This window comes from Fistularia commersonii, chromosome 30, assembly GCF_037954325.1.
Source record: "Fistularia commersonii isolate RoL2024-O1a breed Wild chromosome 30, RoL_Fcom_v1.0, whole genome shotgun sequence".
In the NCBI taxonomy this organism is placed as follows: domain Eukaryota; kingdom Metazoa; phylum Chordata; class Actinopteri; order Syngnathiformes; family Fistulariidae; genus Fistularia; species Fistularia commersonii.
Window position 1 is genome coordinate 7,013,395 of NC_141313.1, and position 12,381 is coordinate 7,025,775.

Here is a 12,381-nt window from a genome sequence, read left to right on the forward strand (position 1 = left end):
TTTGACATTATTAAGGCTGTTTGTATTTTGTGGTAATTGCACTTGATTGTCACTCATTACATCCATCTTTACTAAAATTGGAAGTTGGCAGGCAGAGGAGCGAAGCAGGTAGGAAGACGTAACGGCTGAGGAATGCAAGAAGGAGATTGCTATGTGTGTGTCTTTCCATGGCGGCTGCACACATTCAACTCCAGGAAGAAAAGGTCATGATACACCACTTGAGCACAAAAAGCAGCTACATAATTTCTGCCTACACAATTTCCATTGAAAAGGTATGTGATTAAGTGTGCAGAGAGATGGGGAAATTGTGAAAGTTGTGGATGTCAGGTGGTCAGTGTGGTCATTAATCCCTCACAATACAAAATACTGTTCAAAAATTGAATGAACTCTATAGAAAGAGGGTTAAATGTCAGATATTACAGTTCTCTTTTCTATTCTTTTTTGAATTTTTATTCAGTTTTAATAAGAAAATTTTTTTTAAAAAATCAGCCTAAAAACAGATAGCTACAGCTAGGCCCAGAAATATTTGGACAGTGACACAAGTTTTGTTATTTTAGCGGTTTACGAAAACATATTTACGAAAACAAACATTCTTTGGACAGATGAGACTGAGATCAACATGTACCAGAATGACGGGAAGAAGAAAGTTTGGAGAAGAATTGGTACAGCTCATGATCCAAAGCACACCACATCTTCTGTAAAACATGGTGGAGGCAGCAAACAAATGCATTCTGCAGTGTATAGGGATATACTTTCTGCTCAAATTCAGCCAAATGCAGGAAAGTTCATTGGACGGTGGTTCACAGTACAGATGGACAATGATCAAAAACAAATCCATTTTTGTTTGTGTGTTAATCAGTTAACACACAAACAAAGTTAATCAGGAAAAATGTTGCATGCACGTATAGGCATTTTTGTTACTTACAATTTAACAGAAACAGGAACCAACAAAAGATTTGTGACTTGGAAAACAATGAAGAAATCCTGCTGCACTATTTTGATAATGACTGAATCGCCATTTAAAATGTTTCCTAATGATGTCACTGTTTTCTCTTCTTTTATTCTAACTGGCATTACAGCACCAGCCACGGGAGTGTGATTATTCTTTGTCAGTCTGTGCCTGGCCACTGAGACTGAATTGAGCTTATTTTGCTGCTACAGTTCTGTGAGGTTTATATCCAGGGCTGGACTACGATGGCAAGATGATCCACAGAGATGCCACAATCTAATACACTTCACAAGCAAAACAGCCTACCGACATGATAACTTATCAAATCAAACATCTTAAGTTGAGCCACTTAAGCAAGTTAAACTGAAAAAAAAAAAATCTCAATGTATAAATAAATAAAACATTTAGTGTTTACATTGAAAGTTTGAAAACAAGAAGACACCTCAAGTTCAAAATAAACAAAATAAACAGATAAAGAGAGACCAGCCCCAAGATCAACAGAAAATTGGAGAAAAAATGCATTGAACCAGCATCCATATCAATGGACAACTACTAGAAGACAAAAAAGCCAAAAACAAAACGAAACAAAACAAAAAAAAAAAAAAATCAATACTGATACTAACGTACTATGCATGTTCTAGTTAGAGACCCATAAAACACAAGGTAAACTAGATACATTAATCATAAGAAATACTAAAGTAATGGTAAGTGGCAAATATTTGAGAGACACCTTCCACTGGATGACATCAGACATCTGTTTACTACAACACATCCTCCCTCACTGAAATTATCTGACAAACCGGCTCTGAAGTCTCTCTCCGATCAGTCAGTTCCCGGGCAGGACAGCTCAGTCCATTCACATCGGACATGTTCATTTTATTCCAGCCAACTTTCAGGAAGAAAAACACTAAAGCTGGATTTATGGGCATACACGTCCTACCTTCATTCGGGGCTAGCTGAGCTAGCTAGCAGGGAAATCACGACCAAACTTCATTGAAAACTCGGGGTTACGCCCCCCCCGTCTCCAGCCATCACGAAAAATGCCGGCTTACCCTTAACCTTTGGCCGTTTTTCTCCCTTCTTTTTTTCTTCTTGCTTTTTCTGCCCAACTAGGATACTTTCTTACCGGTGCCATGACGCCGTCTTCCATTAATATCCTCACTGCCGGGAATGATGGGTAGCTGTTAATCATTCCAATAAAAACACCTGAAACAGATAGTCATTGCGGCGTGTTTTTTCATATCCTACATATACATTTTTTAACATAAGAGGGATTAAATAAACAGATCACATAGCTACTGATAAATCAATTCATTTTTCCCCGGTACATGTGTCTTTTGGGGTCCCTTGGTGGATTTGGGGGCCCCAAGCATTCACATTATCCACACACATCAAGAAACAGATGCATAACAATCACAACCCTCCAAGAAGTTCACACTCACAAACTTTGGAGATCTAAACTCCAAATGATAATATGCACATGTGAATGAAATATCCCTTACAATATTTGAGAGGATAAATTATGGCCGTATATTTTATCAAAGAAAAAAAAAGGATTTCTGACTTATAACTCTTAAACCACTCGTTTTGCTCTTCATAGTCCTTTCCTAGCCCCATCAAGAAGTTCGAGTTCAGCCTCATTTGTATGTCTCTTCCTTTTCCTCTACATTTTCAACGACATTTCCTGTTAGAAAGGATGGCATTGTTAGATGACGTTCTTTTAAGCAGCGAGTACTTGATAATTGAGGGGGACCCGAGATGGGGGACAGCCAAATAAACAATGTCGCTCCCTGGTGGTCGTCCTGACTTCCTTAATGTACGGCGTACGTTACCAAGGCAACAGAACCGGACGTGGACTAATACCTTTATTTGGCGATCCTTAAACGCCCATTGGCTGTTACACCTTTTCGCTGATTGGCCTGTGAGCCCGTGTGAGGTAATCGTCAGCTTTAACGGGTCCTCGCGCAGTTTTTCACCATAGCAACGGATGCTAACATGGCCGGGGAGAAGTGCGAGTTTGGGCATAGCTTTTCCTTCACTCCTCTTCCTTCAAGAAATTTCCCTTTCCTCCAAGATAAAGCCACTTTAACGCTGTTAATGAAATGGTGACGTAGAATATACCCAAAATAAACATCACAATGATAATAATAATAATGTGTTATTAGTTAAGTTATAAGTTGTTTGTCGGGTGGTAACGGCTGGTGCTTCTGTTTCAGGTCTATGCTCGGGAGAGTTTCGGCTCAGGCCTTCAGCTTCGACCAGAGTTTCCAGCCCTACCATAGTCAACAGTTTGCACTGGTTCGAACTGCCTATTTAAACTTCATTAATGTATAATAAATAATAATAATAAGTATAATAAATATTAAGTTAATAAAACTCTCTGTAGTGTTTTTTCAGAGACAACAATGTGGTATCCAGGCTGAGGAAGATGATCCCTCCGGGTATGTGACGTCCCTTCATCATTTATGAAAAGAAATATAAGGTATCTCATCTGCTGTCTGATATGCTTAGCTGATCACAGGGGCATTTTCTGTTTCTATGTTCTTTAGACAAATCCGTCGTGTCTGTTGACGTGGAGCTTGTGGCATGTTCTAAGGTCTCCATGGATCTTTTTGATCCAATCTTCTCCTGTGGCATTGTGAGACCTTCTGGTCTTATTGTTAAATGCTTTCATGATGTTTACCCTGAATATGATGAACTCAGACAGGTGAATTTCTGTGTACTTTCCCCTGTCTGTCTGTCTGTTTCTTAATGTTTTTGACAAGATGTCAGACTGTGCCTGTCTCTGCACTCCCAGATGCTGCAGGATGAGGACTCAGAGCATTACAATGTGATTGGGAACAGTGAGCGTGAGGAATTTCTCTTCCGTCTTTTCAAACATCTGTGTCTGGGAGGAGAGCTTTGTCAGTATGAGGACAACATAGACCCATATATAAATACCACAAAGCAAATCTACAAAGATCTGATTAGGTGAGCACACACTTAAGACTTAGTTTTAGCTGTAGTTTTAGCTTTAGCAATGAGACCGATACATCCCCAAATCGTGTAACAGTTATAGTATACCAGGTTCATTTACATTTTGACTATCGCTTTTCCTGCGCTTGGATATGGATCACCCTTGCTTTTGCCAATTGTCCTGTTGTTCTTCATTATTTTGATGAGAAATGTCATTTTATGTTATTTTCTTGCAGTTTTGAAAACAACAGTAACTCTACCCAAAGAAGAAAATGGGGAAAGAAGCTTAGAAAACTCGAAAAAAAGCATGCCAGAATTAAGATCTTAACCAGCAAATAATCCGTGCCTGCATGTAAACAACAATATATAAGAGGAAGACAAACAGATGACGATCCACATCAATATATATATATATATATATATATATATATATATATACATATATATATTGCCTAGCCCTAAAAAGTAAGCTAACTCCTAAGTTCAGTTTTAATTTTTTTTTTCTATTGTAGTGTTCAGAAGGATCCAGAGACAAAGAAGATCAGCATTGTCTCCACAGTACTCAAAGTCGCTGTTTGTGTAAGTGTTCAGTGTCCTTGAATGTGTCCAGTTATTTTACAGACCCTCCCAAGACAGTTAATGCTTAGATACAGTGAGGCTTTTGCTCATGTGAGCAAATGACTATCCACTCCAAATTATCATCGAATTTATACCAAGCCGATATCATACATTTAAAGCCAATATTTTCAACTGTCTGCAGGATGAGTCTGGCCAGTGGTACTGTGGGAGACCAGAGGAGGAGCAAACATTTGCCTACATGATCATTGACCCATTCAGGAGACACGTGACTTTGTTTTACCATTGTTACGGTGTAGGAAACTTGACATTGTGAAGGACAGGCAGTTTTGCCTTCTCTGAAGGTGCTGGTCTCCTGTTGGACATACTGGAGATGGAAATGCAAACTCAAACGCTAAGATTAACCCCCTCACCTCTTTGGCCCCCTCCCCCCACCCAGTTGTAGAAAGGAGAAATTAGACCAAATTATATAAACTGTGTAGATCATTGTGCAATTATGTTGACTCAGATTTTTATCTGCCCAAGGTTTAATGTGAATTTTCTGTCACCTGCTATTAAAGCAAAAGAGAATTAGGGTGACTAAACAAAATGCTATCTGGACGAGAACTGTGCCTGAAGTAAACACTGACTCACTACTCCCACACTGGAGCAGGGGTGTCCAAACATTTTGCAGAGAGGGCCATATTTGATGAGATGAAAATGTGTGGGGGGCCAATGTTTTAGCCTGACTTTCTCTGAAGCATCTTGAAGCATTTTTACCAAAAAATGCAAATTAAGTATAATTTTCTTTTTTTATTGCAAATGGAATACTTTTCATGTCCTATCAAATCTAAAGTTTTTATGAAAATCACTGTCTTTCATATCTGAATACCACATAAAATGAGGAAAGTTTTGTCAGGCAGAAAAATCTTTCGGAAAGATTAAACATATCTAGGTTAATTTGAAACATTACCTATTATTCACTATTAAATGCTCACCATAAACTATCTTTCTAACGTGTGGTTCCCACTAATGGCGACTTCCACTCCTATGTGAATGCACAAGGCTAGGAAAAAAGTGTTGCATTTACAGTTCCTCCTCTAATAAATTGAAGCAGTACATCAGCAGCATGCCTTGATATTTTTTTTTCAGCCTTCATTAGTTCCTACAAATTTTTTTTTAAATTTCTGCAATGTGCTCACATGTAATTTTTTTTCCAACATGGAACAGACAAATTAAAAACATTACAGTATTGCTTGACACAGGTTTATAAAAGACAAAACAAGGCTTACAGTCCAAAGAGCTTTATTGAAACAAATAAATTAATAAGTTAGTCAAGTGAGCTAATTCTATTTTCAGCAGATACACACATGTGCATCTCTTTCAAACAATCAAATAGAGCTGTGCATCACATTAGAAAATAAGAACTTTTGATAAGCGCCAAGTTCGATCAACCAGTAGCAACATATATTGGAATTGGAAGACGTTCTGTTAACATTTTGCTTATTGCTTTGTTGAGTTTGTGTAACATTTCAACAATTTCAACACCTAAGGGAGTAGTTAAAGGGCAACAAGCTGGAATGTCTGATGGCAACAAGTCAGTGAATGATGGGATAACGTGGTGAACAAAGAGAGGAAGAGAGAAAAGACCGTGCAGATTTTGAGTCATGCATAACATTCAGATTGACTTGATTTCTCGACTAGCGCTCCCTAGTGGCCTCAGAGGTAGTTGTGTGGAAGCCATTCTCATCGAGGTGACGTGCTTATAAGCGGAGACATGCCTGCAGTTTCCTGTGACGATGCAGACCTCCACCCTCCAGCTATGACACGTGTAACTGATGCAAGGGGTAGAGTTACAACTATTTACTAAACAATACAATAATACTGTCTGAAAATATAATAAGGTCGCAACACTCATTTTGCTGAAATGTTTCAAACCATTGTGATGATGTTTCTTTAAGGACACACCTGTCCTCTGTGTGATACTTATACGAAATATTGCTCTATTCTAGGCAGCAAAGTCTGACTGATACTTTTTTCGGCTGTTTTTAATGGTCAATATTGGCCTTTTGTTGGAAAATATGATGAGTTTGTCATCTCTAAAGTCAAAAAAAACCTTGAAGCAGCACATCAGCATTGCTTAGCTGCAGATAACCCATTTAAGGAAGTCTGATCCATTTTATGACATCTTACTCAAACCGTTTGATTTAGAATAATGGTGACAGCTGGTGTTGAAATTCTATTTATCTAAGTTATGCTGTCAACAAAACTGAATCCAAGGTCTTTCATACTTTCTCACAACATGATATGTTTGTGTTGTGCCACTGATACTGTCATGGGCCCGAGTCCATCGGTTGACTTTCGTTGCCATTTAAAACATTACATGTTCCATGTCTTCCCAATATGCAACTATTAAGTGGTAACGTGCCCGCAATTGCTGGAGTTAGACAGCATTTAAATTTTGCTAAAGTATCCTAAATTGATAATGGACATTTTTATCTCAAAATATTTTAATTAACCTCAAAAATCTCTAGAATGGGGTCAGCTAGAAAAAGCACCACTGTCACCTGCTACAAACTATCAATTTGGTTAGTTGATGTAAAAGCAGAATCACACAGAAACAGGGAGAGTTGGATCAAGAGAGGCCCTGAATTTTAGGACATACTTTTCACTTCCTTAACACTGTGTGAGAAAAAGACAGAGAATTTAGGCCTTTAATATGCTTATTAATAATAAGCAAATATTACAGGGACTTTAAGTAAGTTCAGGCATATTTACAGTCATATCAATTTTCTACGTGTGGGATTTACTATGGACCCTCTAAAAATGTGGATCCAGTGGAATAAATACAATTTTTAAATACGGGCTTTCCTGCTAGTCATAAAAGAAGTGATCTTCAGACCCTAACCCTAACCTTGCAAGAGGTCCGAGCGCACGTCCAGTGCTCTTCTAGTTATTATTTGAGACAGGCGACTAATGTAACGCATTCATGTTACGGAACAAGGACATCGAAGGCACAGCTCATTTCCTTTCAGTCGAGATTTTACAGGAAATAACGTCCTAGAGGTTCTAATACTTGAGCCACCACCAATAACAACATGCAATACAGTGATCTCACATACAGTTTCATGATGCTCAACATTCCATGTGACAATGATGATGTATTGACGGTTGTGTATGGTCTTAAAATGCCTTGCATTTGCCGATATGTCACTGTGATACTGCCTGGTATTTCTCTATGATGGGGATGCAGAAGATTAATGGTTCCAGTGGCAAATGTTCAAGTGCTATATTATTTAGGTAACTGGCAACAAGAACATCAGCTCCTAAATGGATCCACAGTTTTACTGAGTAGATCAGATTAGAGCAATGAAGTACATTCACTGTTTAAAGACCTGGTTTGGCTTAAATGGAGCACCTGAGTCACAAAGTTTGACTGGACCCAATAAAGTCTCATTTAGGGACAGCACAAATGTATTCTCAGTGTGTTGAATGATGGTGGTGAAATTATAAAATATTTACATATGAGCTCTGCAAGTTGTGTCAGTGCGTGAACCTGATCAGCTGTTTGACATCCACGATTAAATAACTGGTGCGTATATTCAAAGATTGTACTGCATCTAAATCAAATACGTAAACTTAAATCTGCTATTTCGTTCTAACAAATATAATCATTAAAAAAACAAAACATAAATCAGCAATTATATGTTACGGTAAATCGAGTGCATAAATTACAGTAAAGTACTCATTTGAAATTGATAACTTATTTGAACGAATAAAGTCGTGTTTTAAGTGCCAACATATTTAAGTTAATGATAACCTTTCTCTCGCTCCCTGTTTGAGTATGTGTGTGTGTGTGTGTGTGTTTTTGTATGTGTGTGTGTGTACACTCTCCAGTTTTGTCCAAAAACACAGATTATTTTCTTTGATTGAAAAAGCTCCAAGAAGTAATCAGGCTAGAGAAGAACGTCAGTAACAATGAGAGGAAAAGACAGTGACCGACACCAACCCTGCATGTTTGTGTGGAGGAGAATGTTGAAGAGGCTGGAAACATTTCCCTAAGACACATGCAATTTATAAGGAAAAGGGCCTGGTATTCTCACATTAGACCTGGTCATCTTACAGATGGAAAGACTACACAAAAAAACTGGCCAAAAAGTATCTCCATAGCTGCTGATTGAAGGTTAACGTATCATACTTGAAGACCGCACGACTCAAAGGCATCTATAAAATCAAAGTCTGTAGTTCTGACTGCCCAAAAAGACTGGTGTACCTAACCTGAGGGTTGATGTGCAGGATGTCGAGCAGCGTGACGTGTGTCTGATCAGTGAGATCGTGATCTACAATCCTGTCCGAGGAACATGCACGCCTTAAAGACAGGCAGCCAAACAAAGAGGTTAAAATGCCAGAAATTAATGAAGTATTCAAAATCATACAGTACACAGATGTTTGCTTTGATTCAAGCTGTTCAGTGAACCCCCCCCTTACGGCCGTAGCCGGGAGCGCTTACCGACACAGAACTAATAAATTAGCTTTAACAACTCGTCAAATAATAAAAACAAAAGCATCTACTGAAAATACGTTATTTACAAATGCATCGATAAATGATTCAAGAGTTACAAGAACTTTAAAGGGATGTTTCTTTTAATCTGGGGTATATTTGATTTGCTGAATTTCATTAGAACTATATTTGGGACAGTTTATTTTCTCTTAAAGGTCAGATTTCCTTTTTAATCTGACGCAGGAAAATAGAAGTGAAATGAAAAAGTGAAGTGACTTTGACATAAATACTCCAGAGGTATTCTGTGAACTCTGAAACTTCAACGCTCATATTGTACCCATGATACAGTAGATGAAAAAAATGGGAGATTTCAGTCTGAAAAATCCCCGACAAGTTAGAAAATTCCTTACATCAATGCCAAGACGGGATAAGTCTTCTTATTAATTATGACAATTTAAAATAGTCATATAGATATATATATTTTTTGCTTGTGGGCTTGTTGGAGATGTAACTTTTCAGACAAGTGATGGAGGTCAATATAACCATCATTTATAGTGCTTGTCAGTCACTCCGACTCATATTTCCAGCTGTTTTCACATCTGGGTAAGAAAACCAGGATGTACTCATTGGGCAGATGTTCTGTGATGGCTTGGTGGCTTGGCAAGGTCCCGCAGCGTAGATTATGTCAGTTTAATGGCTTCCTATTTTCTTTTTCTTTTTTTTTTTGGTGGTCTGAATGCAAAACAAAACAAAAGGAACAAAACTGTGGGTTGAATTACATTCATCACAGTATTGAGCATTGTGATGTGATGCCATGTCAGTGTCAGCAAGTTGCTGGACAAATGAGTCACGGCACTTTGCAGAGCTGTCTTTGTCAACTGAATCAAAAAATTCTCGACAGTCACTTAATTCAAGTGGCTGAGACAAAAAAAAAAAAATTAAGTATGTGGAAAAAAAAAAAACAAATATTTTTTTGGAGTCTGATTATGATGAGTCAGAGCTTGGAAATGAGATTCACGTTGTGCATGATGTGGAGAAAAGTGGTTCGGATGTCAAGTAGTTGTTCATTTGTCCTCCCTCCGTCCTCATCTGGTGATCCGAGAGGCGTGTTGGTGAGCAGCTTTGGCTGAGGCTCTTGACCAGTAGAGCCATCTAGTGGCCACGTCAGCTCTGGAGACATTCATTTGAGGAAAGAGAGGGGAGGAATTTGAGATCTGACTGTGAGCAGAGGGAGGACAGGAGAACCGAGGGACCTAGATTAGGCTGGAAGACTCAATATAAAGGGACCTGTCTGTTGAAACAGCATTGATGTTCACTGTCATTCTAAGTTGCCACTCTCAGACTGGGAGATGTTGAGTGTGTTGGCGGAGGGAAAGAGGTCTCTTTGGTCCGTGGGACTGTGGTAGTCGGACGTCAGGTCTGGGTCCAGGAGGGAGGAGAGGGTGAAGTGGGATGAGCCTTTCTTCAGACACTGGGAGTAGAAGTTAAGGAGGAGGTCCAACTTGTTCTCAATGGACTGAACCTGCAAGAAGACAGAGAAGTGTCACATGATCTAAATGTTCCCATAGATCACCAATGTCCAGTTTCTTACATATTTATTTTAATGCCTTGAAACATATCATGTTCATGACATATCAGTCAGGTCACTTCACTGACAAATTTACGACTAATAAAGAAATAGAAGACTTAGTCTGATGTGCAGAAGAACCTGACAAATTGATATTTTGATATTTCATAGGATAGGATTTGCATCTTATTCACATCTGCATGAAATGAATGGAAAGTTAGAATATAATGCAAACTGATAATCTCTTACCTGTTTCTCCACTTTCACTACACGTCCCATCATGCTTAGCTCATCCAGTGGGTCCAGTTCTGGTGGAGTCTTCTCTCCCTTTTCGGGGCGTGTCTTTTTATCAGCTTGAACAGCCCCTCGGCCGATTATCTGGTCAACCCTTATATTATATAATAATATCACATTATAATAAATCCTATATTTTGAGGAAACACTGCACTGTCAGGGCTGGGCTGGGCAGGTACTGATGTCTGTGCACATTATACTTCTTTTTTCACCCTTTTCTTTTTGGAAAAAACAAGATACGTCATCGATGATCGATCAGTCCTCTGTTAAAGTGCAGACAGAATAATCTGTTGCTCATTTTAATTGAATGCTAAAAATGCCAACAAATTGGTGCAAGAAAAAAATCGTAGTTAGATAATACAAGATGATATCAAAGCATTAGTGACAAAACATACATTTATAAATGAATATTGAAAATAAATACAGAATTAGTAACGCTGTGGGGCTATATCAAAAGTTTAAAGATAATATTAAGTATAATAAGGATTGCAAATAGCATAGTGGATCACAAAAAATAAAAAAAGGAAAGTGAAATCAAAATGCAGGAAATGTCAGTTGGGCTTGCGCCCCATAAATCTTCTTGCATTTGTGTTTCAGACTTACCGCATCTGCAGGCTCTTGATGCGGCCCAACATGTCCAGGTGTCCGGCAGAGTACTGCTCGATGACGTCTTTCACATCATAGGGACGTAACGTCTCCTTGAACTTCCTTTTGGCCACGAGAAACTTCAAAATCCTGTACACAACACACACACACACACACATACCAGATCTATTTTTAACTCCCCACTCGGTACCTTTAGAAAGCTTCACTGCACATCTTCATATCCGCACATACAGTAGACCTTTGGGGAAAATGCAGGGATGAGACAGCTATCATACAACGCAGGCAACTCCAAGAATAATAAGATTAATTACAGTCGGAGTGACCTTATCGTTCACAAACAGCCTCATTAAAAGAGCAGCGTCGCAGAGGGGACCTGGGGAAAACCACCCGCTACCAAACCATGCGGATATATTGTGATGATGACAACATCTCCCCGGGACATTTGCCTATCTTCTCTCGCTGCCTCAGCAATTACAAATCTGCAGATAGTAATGGGCAGCACACAAAAACCTCTATCAGTACTTCCACCTGTTTTTGCTCTTTTGTCAGTATGACAGCCATATTGGGCCTGCTGGTGGATCCCAGCTGCTCCCTGCACGTAGACTCATCCTCACCACTCAGATCCTTCTGTGGGGGAGACGTTCAGGAATGTTGAGACACATCCGCCAGTAACCTCCCTGGCTGTCAGTCACTCCGATCGTACGAACATGATTCAGGGTGCGGAGGAAGTGAAAAATTAAGTGAACGTTTATTGCACGCGTGCGTGCAGGAGTGACCGGATGGGTCTGTCAGTTCCATATCTCTAATAGGAACGGAACTGTGATAGGCAGCCTAGAGATGCTGGCTCCACAAACTAAAACAAACATGATCCATGTGCTGGATCAACCTTTTTGTTCAGGCTGAGAGTGATGGAAGAGTGAGTGAGGGAGAATATCCGTGCTCTCCCAGATAACT

General features: G+C 39.1%; 2 protein-coding genes across 6 annotated transcripts in view; one reads left to right on the forward strand and one right to left on the reverse strand.

Moving 5' to 3' along the window:
• Positions 1–2,929: 2,929 nt before the first annotated feature.
• On the forward strand, positions 2,930–5,468 carry cfap300 (cilia and flagella associated protein 300). The gene is made up of 7 exons (XM_086178110.1): positions 2,930–3,054; positions 3,166–3,247; positions 3,336–3,390; positions 3,499–3,656; positions 3,747–3,919; positions 4,417–4,483; positions 4,665–5,468. The coding sequence occupies exons 1-7, from the start codon at positions 2,945–2,947 to the stop codon at positions 4,794–4,796; spliced, it is 777 nt and encodes a 258-aa protein (XP_086034236.1). The 5' UTR covers positions 2,930–2,944; the 3' UTR covers positions 4,797–5,468.
• Positions 5,469–9,662: 4,194 nt separating this feature from the next.
• Positions 9,663–12,381, reverse strand: part of kcnq4 (potassium voltage-gated channel, KQT-like subfamily, member 4) — a 51,984-nt gene continuing 49,265 nt past the window's right edge. For 4 of the 5 annotated variants that reach the window (XM_086177990.1, XM_086177989.1, XM_086177988.1 and 1 more), the window contains 3 exons: positions 11,425–11,556; positions 10,777–10,915; positions 9,665–10,482 (listed from right to left, as the gene is read on the reverse strand). In XM_086177990.1, the coding sequence (XP_086034116.1) occupies positions 10,279–10,482; positions 10,777–10,915; positions 11,425–11,556 (475 nt within the window). In that variant the 3' untranslated portion in view covers positions 9,665–10,278. Of the gene's footprint in view, positions 10,483–10,776; positions 10,916–11,424; positions 11,557–12,381 lie in introns of all 5 variants that reach the window. The other variant, XM_086177986.1, reaches the window with a different exon arrangement.

Excerpts from the sequence above, each read along its gene's own strand:
- cfap300 (XM_086178110.1), top strand. The coding sequence starts at position 2,945 with ATGGCCGGGGAGAAGTGCGAGTTTGGGCATAGCTTTTCCTTCACTCCT. Across the intron at positions 3,055-3,165 it reads TTAACGCTGTTAATGAAATG|GTCTATGCTCGGGAGAGTTT; the intron begins GTGACGTAGAAT and ends CTTCTGTTTCAG. Across the intron at positions 4,484-4,664 it reads TACTCAAAGTCGCTGTTTGT|GATGAGTCTGGCCAGTGGTA; the intron begins GTAAGTGTTCAG and ends AACTGTCTGCAG.